This window comes from Embiotoca jacksoni, unplaced genomic scaffold (assembly GCF_022577435.1).
Source record: "Embiotoca jacksoni isolate LCO1_2020_lvr unplaced genomic scaffold, fEmbJac1.0.p SCAF_33, whole genome shotgun sequence".
NCBI classification, from domain to species: Eukaryota; Metazoa; Chordata; class Actinopteri; family Embiotocidae; genus Embiotoca; species Embiotoca jacksoni.
The window spans coordinates 3,619,856-3,638,721 of NW_027185385.1; the positions used below are offsets into that span (position 1 = coordinate 3,619,856).

General features: G+C 38.0%; 1 protein-coding gene across 3 annotated transcripts in view; it reads right to left on the minus strand.

Moving 5' to 3' along the window:
• ntm (neurotrimin) overlaps window positions 1-18,866 on the minus strand; it is a 438,955-nt gene that overhangs the window by 121,509 nt on the left and 298,580 nt on the right. For 2 of the 3 annotated variants that reach the window (XM_069165071.1, XM_069165070.1), the window contains exon 2: window positions 11,585-11,675. In XM_069165071.1, the coding sequence (XP_069021172.1) occupies window positions 11,585-11,675 (91 nt within the window). Of the gene's footprint in view, window positions 1-11,584; window positions 11,970-18,866 lie in introns of those variants that run through there. The other variant, XM_069165069.1, reaches the window with a different exon arrangement.

Here is an 18,866-nt window from a genome sequence, read left to right on the forward strand (position 1 = left end):
CTCAAAACACCTCTCCAGGCAAATTGCTTCATTGAAGTAGGCTTTTTGAAATATTTTAACGGTTTCCGTAGCTAATTTCCTGAGTTTGACACAAAATTTCACGTGTGCCCTGTGATAATGTCCATGGAGATATCGCTAACGCACCCAGACCACTGCTCACAAAACTCTGTGTAACTCAAGTGCTGATGTTGACCCAGCAACCAAACTTGGAACACTTACTCCCAAAGGTTATGGCTTCTCCCTGCTCCATGTACATCATGGTGCTGCATACCTTCCCTGTGCAAAAGGAGCAGTCGCAGAACCTTTTGATCTACCCTCATTACCGCATTATGTTGACTTTTTAAGGTCTATAGATATGTTTTCAAATGAGTTACAGAATGAGACAATACTGTTTACATCGCTATAGTTTAATGTTGCGTTATGCAACCCGTCTCTTCCGGAGGGCCATGCCAGTGTTTTCATCCCTCCTCTCTCACACTCTCCGTAAAACCCTGTGGAGCTGCTTGGTGGTAAATCATGAGCTTCTGCTTAAGGCTGTGTTCTTCGAACAGTCAACCAACAACCCATGCTCTGGAAGAGGAGCAGGAGTTACACTGGTTCAGCTTACACTGGCTAGAAGAGCAAAGCTTCCTTCAGATAGTCACCCAACTTCACATCATGGCTGTCATGGAGAGAGTTGGAACCGTCCATGCTTAGCACACGTAGGCTACTGGGGGCTGGATAACTATCGCAGCCAACGTTTACGTTTTCATGGTGAGGAGCCACTCTTCCAATTTACTGAGCCTCGCCTCCATTATGCCAAATAAACAGCAGCATTGTCTCTTAAGTGGTTCAGAGCACTAACTAAACCTGAAGCAAACTAACAAGAAAAGCACAACCTGTAACACAGACACCCAGAGCGCGGGACATCAGTCTGTTATTGTTGTTGGAAACAACTGAAGTCCCATTCTCAGAAAAAGGTCTATTTTCAAAAAATATTAATAAATGAATAGAAAATAAATAGCGCATAGGCTACTTCATTCATACATAAACTGAAGCCAGTAGAATGTTTATTTATAAAATAAATAGTCTGGTGACTATCTATATTTTTTTTCCCTTTGCATATTTTAGAGCTGCACATTTTCTAAAAAGGAAGAAAACCCTGACTTTTACCACACTCTTTTTTATAAAGTGCTTGTGACATCTCATATGTGGCTTTGACTTACAAATGGACATGTAGCCCACTTTGCAAAAAGTACCAAAATGAATATTGTGTTTTGCCATTCAACCTTAAAACACTGAGGCAAACCTTTTGGTCCATATCGCCCAGCCCTAGATTGGAGTAATGGCAGTGGCAGGGATGGTGGGGCAAACAAACAAATAATCACATCAGCTTCTCTACAACTCTAGTTGTTGCATTCATCGAACAAACATTTAAACCCCAAATTAATCTTTTCTCACCTTTTTATCCTCTATGAGGACATATTTCTACACAAACATAAAAAAAAAAATAACCAGCACGTGCACACACACACACACACACACACACACACACACACACACACACACACACACACACACACACATTTATACATACAGGCAGAAAGTTTCTGATCAGGCGTGAAGGGTGAGTTGGAGCTTTAGCCTGGAGCCCTGCCTGTTCTACCACACTCTCCCTGTCTTTCCACTTTGAAGTGTAAAGTCAGTAGAAACGTATTTTACCCAGAGGAGAGGTTTGTTGGTCACAATTACAACTGAAAGTAAATAAAGCTGTTCGTTTTCCAACTAAATGCCGATTGTCTTTTGAGTGAAATCAAAGGTAAGGTATTCACATCGTTCAGATGCGCACTTAAACCACTCATTTGGTCTCACCACTAACTCATGGCTGGAAGAGGCCAGATCCTGCATCTACAGTTTGTGTTTACTCCTGATGCTAAAGTTTATCATCCCATGACACCTTCAATGGGACCCTTCACAGATGCAAGGACATATGCATTTAGAGGAGCAATTTATTGTGTGTCTGCTACACTTTGCATTTTCTGAACTTGCGTAATGCAGTACTGATATATGCATGAAAGTCAAAGAGGCAACTACTTTTAATACACTTAGTCGATTAAGTACTCCCAAAATCAACCGACCAACAGTCATTCCATTTCAGCTCCATTTAGCACAGTCCACACAGGTTTTAAAAAATTCTTCTCCTACCCAGACAACTATGTTTACTTGCATTGCGTACTTTTGATGTGGCACTGGGTATCATTTACATTTTTAGCTGCACTATAGTCGTAACTGTAGGAATGGGAATGTTGGTTGGTCCCCTATGATCAAAACTAATGTATCTCAATAACAACACTCTCATATGTGAGCGCTCATCTTCCTCAGAGAATGAAATCCTCTGACTTTGATGACCCCCAACCTTGAATCATTCAGGCTGCTATGAGGCATGTTTAGTTAGTAGTGAAATATCTGTACAAATACTTTGGTAATTCCCTGACTTTAATATATTGGTAACATCAGGCCAAAGTTTTTTATTTGTTTCAACTAAAACTAATGCACATATTGAGGTAATACACAACATCTTTCTAAAACATTAAGCTTCAGAAACAAATACAGCATGTTACAAGTACAAAAATATATACCCTTCAAAGACAGAAAAAAGTGTACATGTTGTTTATGTTTGTTTAGAGTTATTCAACTGAGAAGCGACATTCTTGAAAAAGTTTGTCTGAACATTTCTGTTCTTTATCAGTGTGGCTTTAAACATCACATTTTAGACAGTTATAGAAACATGTTCTACAATTCTGCAATGAGATTTTGAAATGCAGTTCATTTAATGAGTGTCAAATTCACTCAGTCAAGTTAAATTCAATAAAATAGAATGAGGTGTGTGATACTTCCCTCTGTTTTATTTGCTGTTCTTCCTGAATGTAGGGGCTGCCTGCACAGCTGATTGTAGGTTTCAATTATTGCTTTAGTTAAAGTCATAATTGAAAGTCTTAAATTCAAATAGCCTAGACATAATATGTATATGTATCTCCAGAAATAAATGTAGATACAGGTGTTTTCCATTACACTCCTTCCTTCCTCAGATCAAATAAGTGATAGATGCTTGAAATTCACAATGTTGAGCCAAAACTGTGTCCTCATTACTGCACATCATTCCTGAAGTCAAGAGAAAGACTTGAAAGTGGGGATGCATTATTTGGCAGAGTTGATTTTGTAGCTACCCAGTGGAGTTTGTCCACACTTTGAAAGGCATGGATTTTATTTTCCAATCATGTTTCATACCTTTACAGACTTTATGACCTCTGTGGGAGCTCTGTATATTGCACTGAGGCTGTGTCTGGTCCACCAAAGCAGTAGTGAGGTATATCCATCACTAATCCTTGTGTCAGTAATAGGAATGCATGTGTGTGTGTGTGTGTGTGTGTGTGTGTGTGTGTGTGTGTGTGTGTGTGTGTGTGTGTGTGTGTGTGTGTGTGTGTGTGTGTGTGTGTGTGTGTGTGTGTGCATGTGTGTAGGCACAGTGCCCTGCAGTATTGATATCTTGGTGCTAAAGGGGAGGTGGAGCTGAGAATCTTTTAAGCACCTAATCCTGAGCACTCCACCTCTCTCCCTCCCATCTCCTCTTCTAATACCCAGACAGGACTGGAGCCCTGCTTAAGTTGACGAGACGCTGCAGCAAGGCTCTACTCATGCTGCCCATAGGTCAGCGTAACTATCACACTTTTCTGCAATCACACACAAAAATCAGTGTGTGTATGAAGCATGCTGGCAGCACAACCAAAATAAACTTGAAATAAATACGACATTTTTAATTGAATACTGGTATGAATAAAATAACATACAAATATAAAACACCTATAAACAATTTCATCATTAATTCATCTATTATCAACTCTAATTTAACTTATTTGTGTGTTACCAGAGTTTTGTTTAATTTAATCATAGTTTGAATAAAACAAATTTAGTTATTTTTTTTTTAGGAAAAATAGTTTCCTATCGACAAATGTAATCCCCACCAAAAAGAAACATTATGGCACACTGCAGTGAAGTTATCACCCCCAGCAGGATCAACAACTGCTTGCTTGCCAGCAAGATCATGTTACCACAAGAAAGTGGAAGGGGATGGCTCTGATGACAACAGTACTATCATAGAAAAAGTAATCAATATTGCATATTTTGGGGCAGCATAGAGGGACGCACCACAGCTCATACAATATGCAGAATGTTGGAGCCAGCTTTAATTGAGAATGGCTAAGGTAGCTTTGTATTTGTTGCCAGCGGTAACTATCTTTTACAAGGAACAATTTATTGGGGTTGCAGTTCAGAATGATAAAAACATTAGCTTGAGCTATGTTTTTTGGGCACCAGCACGATCCAAAGATGATCAACTTTGCAGAATTGGTACCAGAAAGCTTCTGATTGCTGTGGTTTAAGGCTATAAAATAAATCAGCACAATCCGACCTGCCCTGTACACGTTTCCACATTCCTGGATAGCCGAAAAATGAATGTTCACACAAGGGCACTTGTCCAATCAGTCACACTTCATTACTGCTGCTTTGTAATTTCCTGGACAGCATTGAAAGCGGAATTAAATCACTTCAAAGCAAGATAAGTGTGAGAGGGAAGACAGAAAGGAGAAAAAACATATCTTTCAGAAATTACAAATGATGAAGTGCCGCTGTTCCACAGTTCAGCAAGTCCTTGCTCTATAATCCACTGGAAATATGAGATTATTCTCAACAACAATACAGAGAGCCTGTAAATGTAGGCCAAGCTGTTTCCCAGAGCATATGCACAAGTTTAAATTATGAAATCCAAAATCACACAGATACTTCTTAATCTTTCCAACTGAGATTTGTTGATGAAATCTGTGATTGCAGCACGTGACACGACCAGACAGTTTTCAGCCAGCTGCCTTTTAGTTGTTGTATTTCTAATTTTACAAGTTTTTACAAGACATTTTCAGCTTTCAAATTTCTTTAACTTGTCTGGGTTATTAAACCGTTTCTTTACTGATGGCCACATTATAGACCATATCCACAGATTTATGCCGTCAAACAGAGAAGCAAAGTCTACTTTTCAATCTCAAATAAAAATCATTTATCTTACTAACTTGTGTTCAGTTACCTAAAGTATGTGTTATCATGAAAATCCTGTTTCCATCTGAAATTCATCAAATTAAAGAAGCAATATGTAATCAAAATGCCATTTAATGGAGGCTTTGAGTTGCAGAAAATAAGTTATATTAATGGCTTTTTGGCAAATAATCCTCAATCACGAGGTCATATTTCAGCCCCTATCATTTTCCACACGACTACATACTGTCAGTCATACACACTGGATGTGTTAAAATACAAAAAAACATGAAGTGTCTTAGAGGGTTTTGTTTCATCACAATGTCATGTTTTCTAGTTCATATGTTCAATAAAGGTGCCTCACAAGGATCAATATTATGCCCTTAGCTACAGTATTAGAACATGTATATTTTCCAACTCAACACAACCGTTATGCTGACAATACTATGTTATTTCTACATGAATTCTACTGAAAATCAGTCTGCTTTTGAGGACTCCCTGTCCTCTCTAGTTCCTTAAAAGCTTGTTCTAAACCCAACAAAGACAAAAAATATCACAGAAACATTAAAACTTAACTTTAATGTATGCCCTCAGTTTTTGATGTAGCAATAAATAAACAATTTAAAAAATGTTGCTTGTACTCAAAGAAAATTACTAACTGAATCTGCATTTCCGCTTTACTTTCCAGAGCTTTATGGTATATTTTACCTCACTTCTTAAGTGTCTTGCCAACACTTTTACTGGTTTGGTTCACTCTCGTTGTTTTTTTCACATGTAGCAGGCAGCCTTTTTCAGAGAAAAAACTCTAAAACAGCACTGTGCACTACCTGCTCAGCACGACACAACAGAAAGACACAGTGAGGACCAACTGGAGAACACAGCAGAACACTTAGATGCCAAAGACATTTCCCTCAGGGATTGTCGGAGAATAAAAATTGAGGGAAGAAAAATTAGGGAATTTTGGACATACTTTTATCAGGTTGACACAAACATCCAACCAAAAGAATGACATCGTAGCTGCTGAATCTGTCAAATTGACTGTTGGCTAAGAAACACATTTAAGTTATGGAAAGATCATGGTTTTGTTGAATAGAAATATTGCATGAACACAAGTCTCGTGTTATATTAACCCATCCATCCACCCAGCTTCCTCCCTACACTGACTTGGTGGCTCATGTTATGAGTTCTATGACCACGAGAAAGTCCTGTCACAATGAAATCTGTTTCATTGTGACAGGTATATATATATATATATATATATATATGCGTATAGGGTCTTTTTATGGTCGAATAATTTGTTTAATAAATCTGTGCAAGTTTGCTGATAACATAAAGCAAATGAAATAAAAAATAATCAAACATGCCTTTAACACACCCACATCTAAGTAATGGTGAAATCCAAATCCTATATACATACAGTTTGAAATACTAAACGGTGCTCTGCTACATTCCCCTGATAACCGAGGGAAGAAATGTATCATGTATGGATTGGTCATGTTTATGCACATTCAATTCACACCACAGACCGACTTCAGCCAGTCTTCGATAAACACAAAGAGAAAAGGGGTTTAAAAAAGGTCCATCTATGAGTGCTCAATTCAATGAGAAACTGCTTTGACATATATTACACCTCTATTAGAAAGGATTGTATAAAATCTTGTTAACTGAAGAAATTGTATCGTTATCATGTTCTGTTGCCATTTTTGTGTTGTTGTTTTTTTCATTTTGATGGTGAAAGCACGTTTCCCGGACAGTAACGTTGAAGACAATAAGTACAAATTCTTGAATTAAAAAAATAGAATGACCAAAACAATCGTTAGCATCCCTCTGGGAAACCAAATTATTAGCTTTCCAATGTTGGCCAAAGGCAAATGAGGAATGAATTGAATGCTCTCTTGACAAGAGAGCTCTTTTAACGCAAACCATGGAATGGATAGAAAAATCTGCATGACAGACAGTAAAGCTTTGTGCCGCAATGCACCAAGTAAGCTAAAAGCCACATGTAAGTTATACAAATTCATAAATGTTCACTAAATATCATGGCAATTAAAATGTTCATGCTGTTTGCAATAAAGCTTTATCCCTCACACATTTGACCTGAATCCCAAACAGGTTCATCAGGAAACTAGGAAAGAGCAGAATACACGTGAACACGGTGTGCGTCTGAGACTTTCATTTATTTCTGTGCAGGTAGTTAAGCGTCTCAGGAGGTTGCTGGCCCTCCTCAACTGCTGTGGTGACATTCATTAATCGCACTCTCAGGAGGCGCGTTGTCTCTTTTTTAGTCAATTTGAGTGGGCTGAGCCTTGGGAAATTAAATATACTACTAATTTAGTTGAGTTATAGTCTCTTTTATGTAAAGCACACTGCTACCAACAGGCGGACGTACATACTAACAGAGCCTGACACAAAGCATTGTTCAACTTTCCACAGATCAGAATTTCAGTGTCATATATTAGGGCTATAGCTGCAGCTCTGTCTGTGCTGTCAAGAAAACTCAGTATCTGTGCATTTAACTGCTGTCCTTACATTTCACAGAGATTGAATAGCCTATTGCAGATAACAGAAAATTGTTTGAACCAAGAGCAGCAGTCAACCTTCTGATACCAAGAACAGAGGAAACAAAGGAAACCGTAGCCTCTCAATAAAATAACAGCACATACTGCAGCCGAAGCCTCACATGTGCTCTTTCTTATTTCAGTTTATTCTTCACGCGAAAAGGTTTTAAAAGAGATATTTAAATTCTTGTCCTTCATGCAATACAATCAGGGATGCATCTGACTGGATCTAAATGTATTGTTCAGCAGGACAATGACCTCAAATATACAGCTAGAGAACTAAAGACATTTCTTCAGCCTCAAGAAGAACAAAGAGTCCTGCTAAAGATCGAGACAGCCCAAAGTCACAGAACAACTGTAGAAAGTTCTCCAAGAAGCTTGGAACAACCTGCCAAGTCAGTTGTGAGCAAGTGCACCCAGTGCTGTTTTAAAGGTAAATGCTGAGTTCTATAAACCCATGCAGTATATACACAGGCTGATTCTGCTTTCACAACAAAATACAATTCAACTTTTGCAAACTCTGTCAGAAAATCTAACTGGAAACTTTAGTGATGCTCATATCTCAGATTATTTTTTTCACCAACAGTAAAAAATACCTCATATTGTTGATATATATTGGTTTTGTGTACAGTACAGTATGTGTCTATGTAATGTATTGAGCTAATGCAATTACTTGCTTCACACTCTCCACAGAAAGTTTCATCAGTCGATCAACTGGGGCGTCAGAGCTGAACTCACATTGCGATAAACGGATAATTAGTGTTATTTATACATTGTCTCCCCAAATCAGGCCACAGCATGGAAAACAACACAGGCTTTCTATAATTCAAACTGTGATACCACCCTCAGTTTTGTCAGTTGTCAGAAAGGGAAGTGGGGAGATTGTTAGCACAGAGCACAACAGGGGTGGTGGGTCCATTTCAGCCAGAGAAGACAATACATTCAAATTTCCCATGGACTACAAAAGTAACACAAAAATTGTTTTGTTGATGGAGAGAGTCTCCCTGCATCATGTACGCTTCAGCTTATACGTTCTGATTTTAACCCTGCTCAACATCCTGCAACTTAAACATGCTGTTGAATTTTCATGCACACGTCCACTGTTGCTGTTTTGTAACCAAACTATTCTGTAGAAACAGGACAATTTATAGATCACAGTGTGTGTTTTAAGTGTTATATATAGCATAAATACAATATGAATTCATCAAACTTAAAGGTCATTGTGGTAAAATATCCTGGACATTTCCAGTTCAGGTATAACTGTCTTGTGATGATGTCAGCAAGGTGCGCCGTAGTGCGATACATGGACATGGACATGGCGATACATGAATAAAGCTGGACGCCCCCACCGCGCCCTGTGAGACAAAAACCTGCATCATTCGTTTTGCTTCGACAATTAACTGTCAGTAGAACCACAGAATATTACAGTGGTCACTTAATGGGTCAGATCACAACTAACACAGTGAAAGGAAGTCACGGTTTACGTTGAGGTAAATCTCATTAAATGCTGCTGTGGATGAAAGCTGGAAAAGAACCCAGTCTGGACTTGGTTGGCAGGTGGCCTGATCACACCGACACGATGGTCCACTATCCTACTTACAAAACTGGCTTCAGCACATGTCAGGGACATGTTCAGGAAAAAAAAGAAAACAAGTCAACATAATTTTCAACCCAGCAGAGCGGTTAGAAATACCAACATTAATGCTATATCTGTAAAATGAGATATTATATCATTATAACATTTCTTTTAAAGTTTACACTGTTCACAATCCTCACAAGCCTCACTTGCTTACTTGCCATTCATTGTCTAGACCCCTTACATCTTTGAAAAATAATGATCCTGATTTTATGGACAAGTCAAATGAAATTTGTTTAGAAGCAGCCACGATAGACAGCTGGACAGCTTGAACATCCAGCCTCATAACAGCTGGTGCTTTAGATTCAAATGCCTGCTCAACCCTTGTGGGAACCCACCAACAAGATGAAAGCGCAGAACAGCCACAGAATGTGTGAATCAATTTAAGAGCGAAACAGCCATTACTGCCTGGCCTGCAGGATTGATGCACATCATGGCAAGTTCACACTCGCCAGTCCCATTGACCGATGCAGGGCTGAACAGTGGAGTAGTAATGGAACAGCATGCCAATTGCAAGAGAGATAGGAGCAAAAGTTAATTTATATAAGTCTAAAATACAAGAGTTTTGCAGGCTAGCATACATATAGCAATGCTGTCAGTGTAACATACTGCAGAAACATGGTTGGTACCGACCTTAATCAAATAAAGAGAAGACAGAGCTGTCTATGGTGCTGAACGTTAGGTCAGTACAAACTCAACTGAACTGTCCAGTCCTTCAACTACACTCCAGTACTATGATGTCTAACTTAAAAAAAATGTGATGATTTAAAAATTGTATTTATTATTATCTACTAATGAATATGAAAAAATGATCGGTTCCGTCCTTCTGTCACCTTTCTTCAACACCCTACCATTCAAGCCACAGACACCATAATTTGCACAGATTTTGAAGCCACTTCAGAGTAGATGCAAACATATCAGCTAAAACATGGATTATGTGTTTCTTATTATTTGATTCTATATATTTTTTTAAACTTGTTTAAAAAAAGAAGCCTGATCAGTGCTCTACTAATGCCAGTCTGATTTAATTTGTCTTGCTGCGCTGCAGTTATTTTAATCCTAAACGCTCACTCTGCCTCATTTGCTCACTGTGATTTTACAGCACACGGAGCAACAGCCAGGTTGAGCCCTCCTTCACCTACTGAAATATAACTTTGAGGTCAAAACAAAATGTTGTATTATCAAGAGTATTTGGTCAGATAACACGTTGTGCCAAGAGTAACTTTACACAAGCTCTTGTGACTTTTGCAGCATAGTGAAGAAGGAGTGTAAATGACTGCTGAACTGTTAAACCTTCACAGGATAGATAGTCTGTTATGATGGCCACCAAAACATTTGATGTCATCAGTTCATGTGACTTGCTAACGTCAGACATTACAAGCTAGTAAACATGCAATGACCCAAAGGTACATTTCCAATAAATAAATTATGAAAATAAAGAGTGATTTTGAAAGCTGTCACTGAACTTTGGACCCTGGCTTGCACATTAGCAGGGTTGCTTTGTTTTTTTTTGCAGCTGAAAAAAAACATTTTTCTTCATCCAATTTTAATTCCATCAACAGGGCAAAAATATTGAAAACTGATGCCAACATGGAGCCAGGAATAAATGTCTATCCTCAAACATACGTCCATGTCACTTGTCTTAAACGCAAACACAGTTACATCCATAATACACATCTTGCCAACTGTGTTATTCCAAAAAAAAAAAAAAAAATCATCTTTGGCCATTGTGATTATTGCTCATGGTACACTCAACATTTCCGACAACACTTGAAAGCCACATAGGCCAAATCCGTTTGTATCCAGTAAGCCTCAGTGGGCGCAGAGGAGGGGAAAGGTCATCACAGACAATTCCCGGCTTGTCAACTCATTTCTACAACCGCATCCTCCTCAGTCCTTAGCAGAGATTTGACGAATGATTTTGTGTGTGTGTGTGTGTGTGTGTGTGTGTGTGTGTGTGTGGTTTCCCTCCTTCCAGAAACACACTCTTGCCCTCCACCTTTAGTTCTGCGCCGTCACAAAACAATTAAAACAACTGTAGAAGATTAGAATAGTGTCGCTTCTGAGTTGAGTGTTTTCCAGGGACTAATCCTCTGAAATCCCCCCCAAACCCCTCCCCCCCTTTATTTTTGTTTTCTTTTTTTTTCAACGGCGGTTACATGACAAGACAGACAACACTTCAGGCTTGTTTCTTCCTCTCGATCCGCTCACTAAACACTTCAATTACGAAAGCCCGCAGGCAGCGCTCAACTTTGGGAATAGAATTCTGGAGCAGCAGCAGCGGCACGAGGAAAAGAAAATTGAAAAATATGTATATATGATGACTCACCTGAGAAAGACCGTTTCTCCTTGTCGGACCGTGATATTGTCCATCACTTTGTTGTCGGATTGAGAGTCCCCTTGGCTGCGAACCGGCAATCCTGCAGGCACAAAAAGCAAAATCCTCAGAGAGAAAAGCACTGTGCATTTTGAAAAAGCGACAAAGTATCCCCGGACAGACATCGTCTTCTGCCTTCAGAGGTGTGGAAACAAAACAAAAATCACACAGAGAGCCAATGAGGCGGTCTTCGTCCCGTAAACCGTCCTGTGGAGATTATTTACCCCCAGTTCATTAGTCTTAATCCAAATCTTCTCGCCAGGTAGTCGCGGTGTGCGGGAGAGGAGACGCACTCGAGGCTATCTGGCTGCACTGTCAAACATCCCCTGCTTATTTCCTACGAAAGGAAAGAAACAGTCATTATAACTGTCGCTCCGACGGCTGATGGTGTCCCGATTCCAAGTTAGTTTTCTTTAAAAAAAAAAATTAAAAAATAAAAAACCAAACATAAAATGGAGGCTAAACAAACAAATCTCTTAAAATAATCATTCAACCTGAACTGTTCATCTGCAGCCGAAATAACCAAACAACAAAAAGACGAGTGATATTAAAAGGAGAGATCCAAGTTTGCTATTTGCAGGGCTCGTTTCTCTGTCTGCGCTCCGAAGACTTCTGTGAGCCCTGCCGGTGTGGTTACGTCTGAGACGCATAGTTGGGGTAGTGATGAGAGAAAAAGGGATTTACATTTGCATTAAATATACCCTCATAAAAAAATAGGATTATGGTTATTTTTATGCGAATGTAACTGTCTTTTTAATTACATTTTCGCAATGGTCATTTGTATGTTATACCAAGTCTCCCGAGATCGTTTTAGTTGCAGTACACTCAGGGATGTTGCAAATACAGATACCCAGAAATAGTTGAACAATATTAGAGACGATAAAAAAATTGTATGTATTATTATCTACTAATGAATATGAAAAAATGATTGGTTCCGTCCTTCTGTCACCTTTCTTCAACACCCTACCACTCAAGCCATAGACACCATAACTTTAACGTTGCAGTATAATATGCATGTTGTAAACTAACTACGTGCTATTTTCATAACTAGTCGAGCTGTTAACTATGTGCTGGGTTTATGTATTCATGAACTTTTACCCAGTAGGCGGGTTCCAGTCCGTAAAAAGGCGATGCGCAACACAAGTTACTTACTTAATATAAGTAAAAAATTGAATTTACACAAAACACATAAACTAACTTATGGTGACATATATAACATTATCAGGTAAAATGACTTTTGGTAACCCAAACCATGATTGCATGTGTTGCTGAACCTAACCACATGGGTTTTGGTGGCTAATCCATAGGCACCTTACTTTTCCGCCTCCCGAAGGCAAAACATGACACTGACACAGTATCCCCTAGTGGGCTGAGAGGTATAGTACACACTGGCATTATACAGTGTTGAACATTCATATTTTAAAAGCTGGAAGCAGAGAACTATTTTTTTTTTTTTTTTTTTTGCCTGAAGCACAACAATTATCAAAAATGGTTACTGGTTTTTATGGTAATTATCGAATCACTACATTAAAGATTGCATGCTTTTATGGGGGATTTTTTTTTTTTTTTTTTTTTTTTTTTTCAATGATGGCTAATTTAGAATCTGCCTGATATCTGAAAACATCACAGTAACTACAACTGAACATGATTTTTAACGTCTGAGACAAGAAGTAACACATCCCTTTAAATTCCCTCATTCTTATAAATGAAATGCTGAATTAATGAGCAATAAAACAAACAAGAAATATGGAGAAATATATTATTGAAAGGTCTATAAGTGTCTTCATCATTATTGCCCAGATTGTCCACATTGAGTGTAAAAACAAGTGTGACTTAAATGTAGTAAAAACTTTGGAATAAATGTGCTCCTTCAACATCCAAACTGTATTAGCATTTACTGACTTTTGTAGGGGTCAGGTGAAATTCTGTGGCTGTATTTTGAATGCCATCATCGTATTTTTTGAATTTAATATGTTGTTTGAAAGCACAAAGCCTCACAACCCCAATGGTGTAAACTATTTTCAGATGGCAGGACCACAGCATCAATAAAAGCAGCAGTGGCAATGGCTCCTTACTTTGTAATAAGGCGGCATACACAGCCTGAACAGTAGTATTTGCCTCTACAGATGACAGAAAACTTCAAATACTGCTGACCATGGATTACTGGCTGTCCCTCACACTCGTCTACAAACCGGATGTTGTGCTATATTAAATTAACTTTACTCGCTACTTACTTATACATGCTTGTTAACTTACAATGTTTAGCTGCTATTTTTTTTTACCATAAAAGTTAAATGAACAAAATGGTAAGAAATTATAATAATGAATTAACAATGGGAGTGAATGTCCATTGACCTGCTTTCACACTGACTTTTAGCATTTACCATTATAGCTAGTGGTTCCAGGCAGTGTGGTGGTGATTAATATTGAAATATAGACACTTCAAAATTCTAATTTGTCTGTTCTACGATCAATTCTCACATCAAATGATTGATACCTAAGCTCAGTAAATTGAGTAAATTGGGGGAAATGCACTTTTTCTGAATATAGAAAGTAATTATGTTATCACCAGAATCAAAAGTCTAAATAATACCCGATGATGGCAGACTGCAAACGCAGTCTTGTTCAAACAATGGGAGTTCCCAGCATTCTTAAAACTATGGAATGAAGTTTTATTCAAATTGATACAAATAAATATGCCATCTATAAAAATAAATATGTTTAGGGTAACAAAATAAATAAATGCTACAATAAAGTGCCATATGAAGCCAGGCAGGAAGTTGAGCTCATCTTGGAGGAAGATTTGTGTCAATGGGATCGCCTCACATCACTTCAATAGCATATTTCTCAATCTATTACTGTTTTCAAAACCCAAATGCTGAAATGTCTCATTGCCATTACTTCACTACCACACTGTGTCAGTGGCTAACACATTAAAATGCCAATAGACTGTTGACATAGTAATAGGTTACTAGTTATGTAGTGCATGTTGTGATGAACTACTTCATGTCAACACTACATAAATATGTCCATTATAAAACATAAAAAGCATGTCTTTATTAGCTGCTTTAAGATAAGTGGCAGTTAAAGCAGAGCAGCCATTAAAGTCAGAGAGCTCTGTCATGGAGCGACATGACCCATACCACACACTGTTGCAGACAATGCTTCATATTGTTAATTAAATAAACATGTATTTTATTATTGAGGAACAAAAATAAAAAGGTGTGTTGCAATTCTCTACCTTTGTCTAATTCACACACACAATGCATATGTTATGGTTTGTAGTTCATACTATTAATTTTCAATTTCTATTCAATTCATTCACAATCTGAAGTCATGCTGCTTGTAATAGAGGCAGAGGCGAGCCTGAGATGAATGGGTGCAAACATTAGCTAAGTAATCAACATTTAAGCCTGTGCTTAACATTTACAGATTGCGATGTGTCTCCTTTCATATCTGTTGGGCAGTGAGTGCTTCAGACCACATCATTTCTCTCACACTGCTATCAATGCTCCATTACCCTGATTTCATTTTAACAACCTCTGAGCAATAGAAATAAAAAATACAGGTGGTGGAAGTTGTCTAAGTAATTTATATTGCATTTCATCTGCATCAGGTGCCAATGTTTTGTTATGAATTGTATCTTTATGTTTGTAATCCATATAGGTGCGTAAATGTGGTCCTGAGTCAATTAAAAGTGGGTCAAAAAACGGAGAACCATTTTCTTGAACGGTATGTTTTGTTTTGTTTTTTGGGAGAGGGGGTGTTTTTTTTTTTTTTTTTTTTAAACACACACACACACACACACACACACACACACACACACACACACACACACACACACACACACACACACACACACACACACACACACACACACACACACACACACAGCCCACAACATCATGGCACCAGCTCTGATTTCTCTGAAAATTGTGTTAACTACACATTCTCTGAACAGGGGGAGGCAGTGAATCGAGGTGATACCAAGAAAAAGGACAGACACAATGGTTGCCATGGCAGCCCTCGGAAATGCCGCAAGAAAAGTGACGGTATGTGCTTTATTACACTTTATCTTGTTTCAGCAATCAACCTCCACAATAGTGGATTGTGAAGAACACGGCAGAAGGACATGTTGCAATATGTGGCTCTTAAGCATGCAGGTGAACTGGACAAGCAATTTTTAAGCCACTGAATCTGTATATAGATTATTTGTCCCATACTGTTCCCCCAATGCCGGTTAAAAGCAAAAGAAACCGCAATGCCTGAAAGCTTACAGTGGCCGGATGAGCAATATTTAATCAAGCCTGTGAACGGAAGGAATGGCTGTCAATTAAGGCTCATGTAAATCAGGAAGTTCCGTTTTTTGCACTTCACAGTGAAGACACATACGGAATTTTAGGTTTGGCCGATTGATTGATTGATTGATTGATTGATTGATTGATTGATTGATTGATCGTTGCTTAAGGTGGGAAAAAACAAGTTCCAGTCCTCCCAAATCCACATGTTAATGTGTGTACCGGCTGGTATCATCAAATCATTGAGTACAACTAAATTTCTCCATAGAATAAAAGATACAAGTATATATTGCTGATGTTCACAACATCAAAGTGTTTATTCAAGGGGACAACCATTTAAATTATGAAATGAATACTTTGAAGCAAAGACTTTTTCATTTTAAACGGATACAGGAAGTCATGGCGTGCAGCTCCATAATTAAGCTCTTCTCAACTGTATTCATTTAGCAAATGGAACTTCAGACATTCTCCAATGAACTGTCCAAGATCATAAGAAAGTCAGATTGTTTCGTCTGACTGAATATTTCATGGTAGCATAAAATCATACTTACAGTATGCTCTGGGGTTAAACTGAATTGTATCCGAAGGAGTTTTTGCTGATGCTAACATCACATCGACAGGCTCTTCACTCCTTGGAGTGTTACTGATGTAATTTTGGCTCCCGGCCTGCATTTAGTACTGGTTTGCAAGGATTTGACTTTCAAAGCTCGGTTGTGTCATTGTGAGCCTGTGTGTGTTGTCTTTGTGTCCTTTTAGAGCCATTCTAACATTATTATAGGATTAATGTAACGTTACTTCTGACAGAGAAACGCAGGCAAGCGAGTACGGGAACATGTGAGTGTCATGTAGTGCCCCCCAGGTACAATACAGTTTAGTTAGGGCTGTAAAGAATCCCACAGACAAGGTGACATGGATAGGTGCAGAAAAGAGCGTGCAAGAAAAAGTCATAATTCCTCAAAGAGTAAAATGTAGTACAGTACAGTTGGAGCAATGATCTGGATGCAATAAAAAGTCTCCGATTGAAAGTACTGATTGGTGATGTGGCTCAAGCTGACCACAACATCCCAGATTTTACTCTAGCCACGAATCATTGCTGCATTTTACACTCCCTTTATTTGCATAATCTCTTTTTACTTTTGCTAATAAATGCTTGAAAATGTCCTGTACAATTATGAAAGAAGGACGTGCTTATAATTATATAAAAATATTCTAAAATTCCTTTTGGAAAACTACATTTTTAGAAAGAAATCATGCAGATGTATTATTTGTGAATGTGCTCGGTAAAAATATTGTTCTTAGATTTTCCTTTTTTTTGTCAATCTTTCAGGAGAAGCCTTTCAGTGCCATGCCTGAAACTGTTGGCCATTCGACAAAGATCCTGAACTTTGAACTTCATCCAGTTTTGATTTGAATATTATTTTTGAAAAGACCTTTTTAAAAATGATTGGTGTAATGAGGAAAAAAATCTAAAGCACAAATACAGAAATATTTTGCAAAATAACCAAAATTGCCGGTTCATCACTCATCACTCAGAGGAAGAGGCTGTTTGAGAAAATAGATTTTCAGGGCCTTTATCATTTTACATAATAAGAAGTATTTTGAAATGGCAAGGTTTGGGTGACTTTTTTAATACACCTGATCTGGAAGAATATGGAAACACACTGCATTTCCAATGGCAAGAGATGCCTACTTGTGTGCTTCTGCAGTTTCTTTTTTTTCATTGTTATTGTTTACCGGACAGCTTAAGTGTTTTTACTGCTGATGACTTAGAATTTATTTCCACAAGAATATGAATCAACTGCCTGGAATGAAAACTGGTACAAATTAAATACTTAATTTCTACTTTGTTTATTGCCACAATGCTAAAGCCGATTCAGTATTGGCATTGTGACCAATAAGTCATGATACCAAACATAACAGTAAACAATAGCTGCTTGTACGAAAACATAAGTATTGGCTGTAACCTTTGAGACTGATCAGAAGTACAGTATTATAACTAAATGTAGCTATATGTTAAATAACTGATCTCAGACCTTTAATACCAGCAGTATCTTACTTTGAACATCACATAACTAATAATAAAGAGGTAATGTTTCCGTTGTTGATCCACACTTATAATTGCTGATAGAATAAAATGTGAACATGTAGAGAGGCTTCTTCTGTTTTAATCACCAAAAGTCATGCTTGCTTGGTTTTTGCGTAATTACTGTGGGCTTTTCAGTCTGTCAGCAGCCTAATAGAAGTCTCTTATGCCTGTTCACATTTGTAGTATGACATATGACAGCCCTGCTGAAAATAATGTGTGCATGAAGTTATTTAGTCATGTACTTACAACAGCTCCCGCTCTCATTCATTTAATCCCAGCATTCACCTGTCCTTTTCAATACCCAACATTTGGCTTCTCAGCACTTTCTCTTCATTTTTTTCAATCTGTACAGTGCAGGTAATGAATTCATACTGACGTGAATCACAAATGCTGAAACTGGTGAATGTACAGTTCCATTTTCATGCTGTACCGCTTTTACACTTTAATTTGCACACTTTCAATTTAACCGTGATTCAAATCTGAATTGATCTACTTTTCTAATCATCAGGTTGATGTATTCACATTTTATATAGTTTGACTCTCAGTGTGAAAGTTAATCGTTTGTGTCCGTGCCTGAAAAGTTCAAAAAACTCTTTCAGGTGTCAAACATTATATATTATACATCTAAATATGATGACCTACACTCATTATTGCATTGAATTATAGACTCTAGACTCTTTGTACAATTAAAACACACTGAACCATCTGTGAGAACACCACTTAGTACAACACTGTTGTGTTCTCTCAACTGCAGACTCAAAATGGCAAAATGTGGTATTTAGTTTGCAGGGGTTTTATATGAATACTATACTAAATCAAGGCCCTCCCTGCCAGCTCATTGCAGTATAAA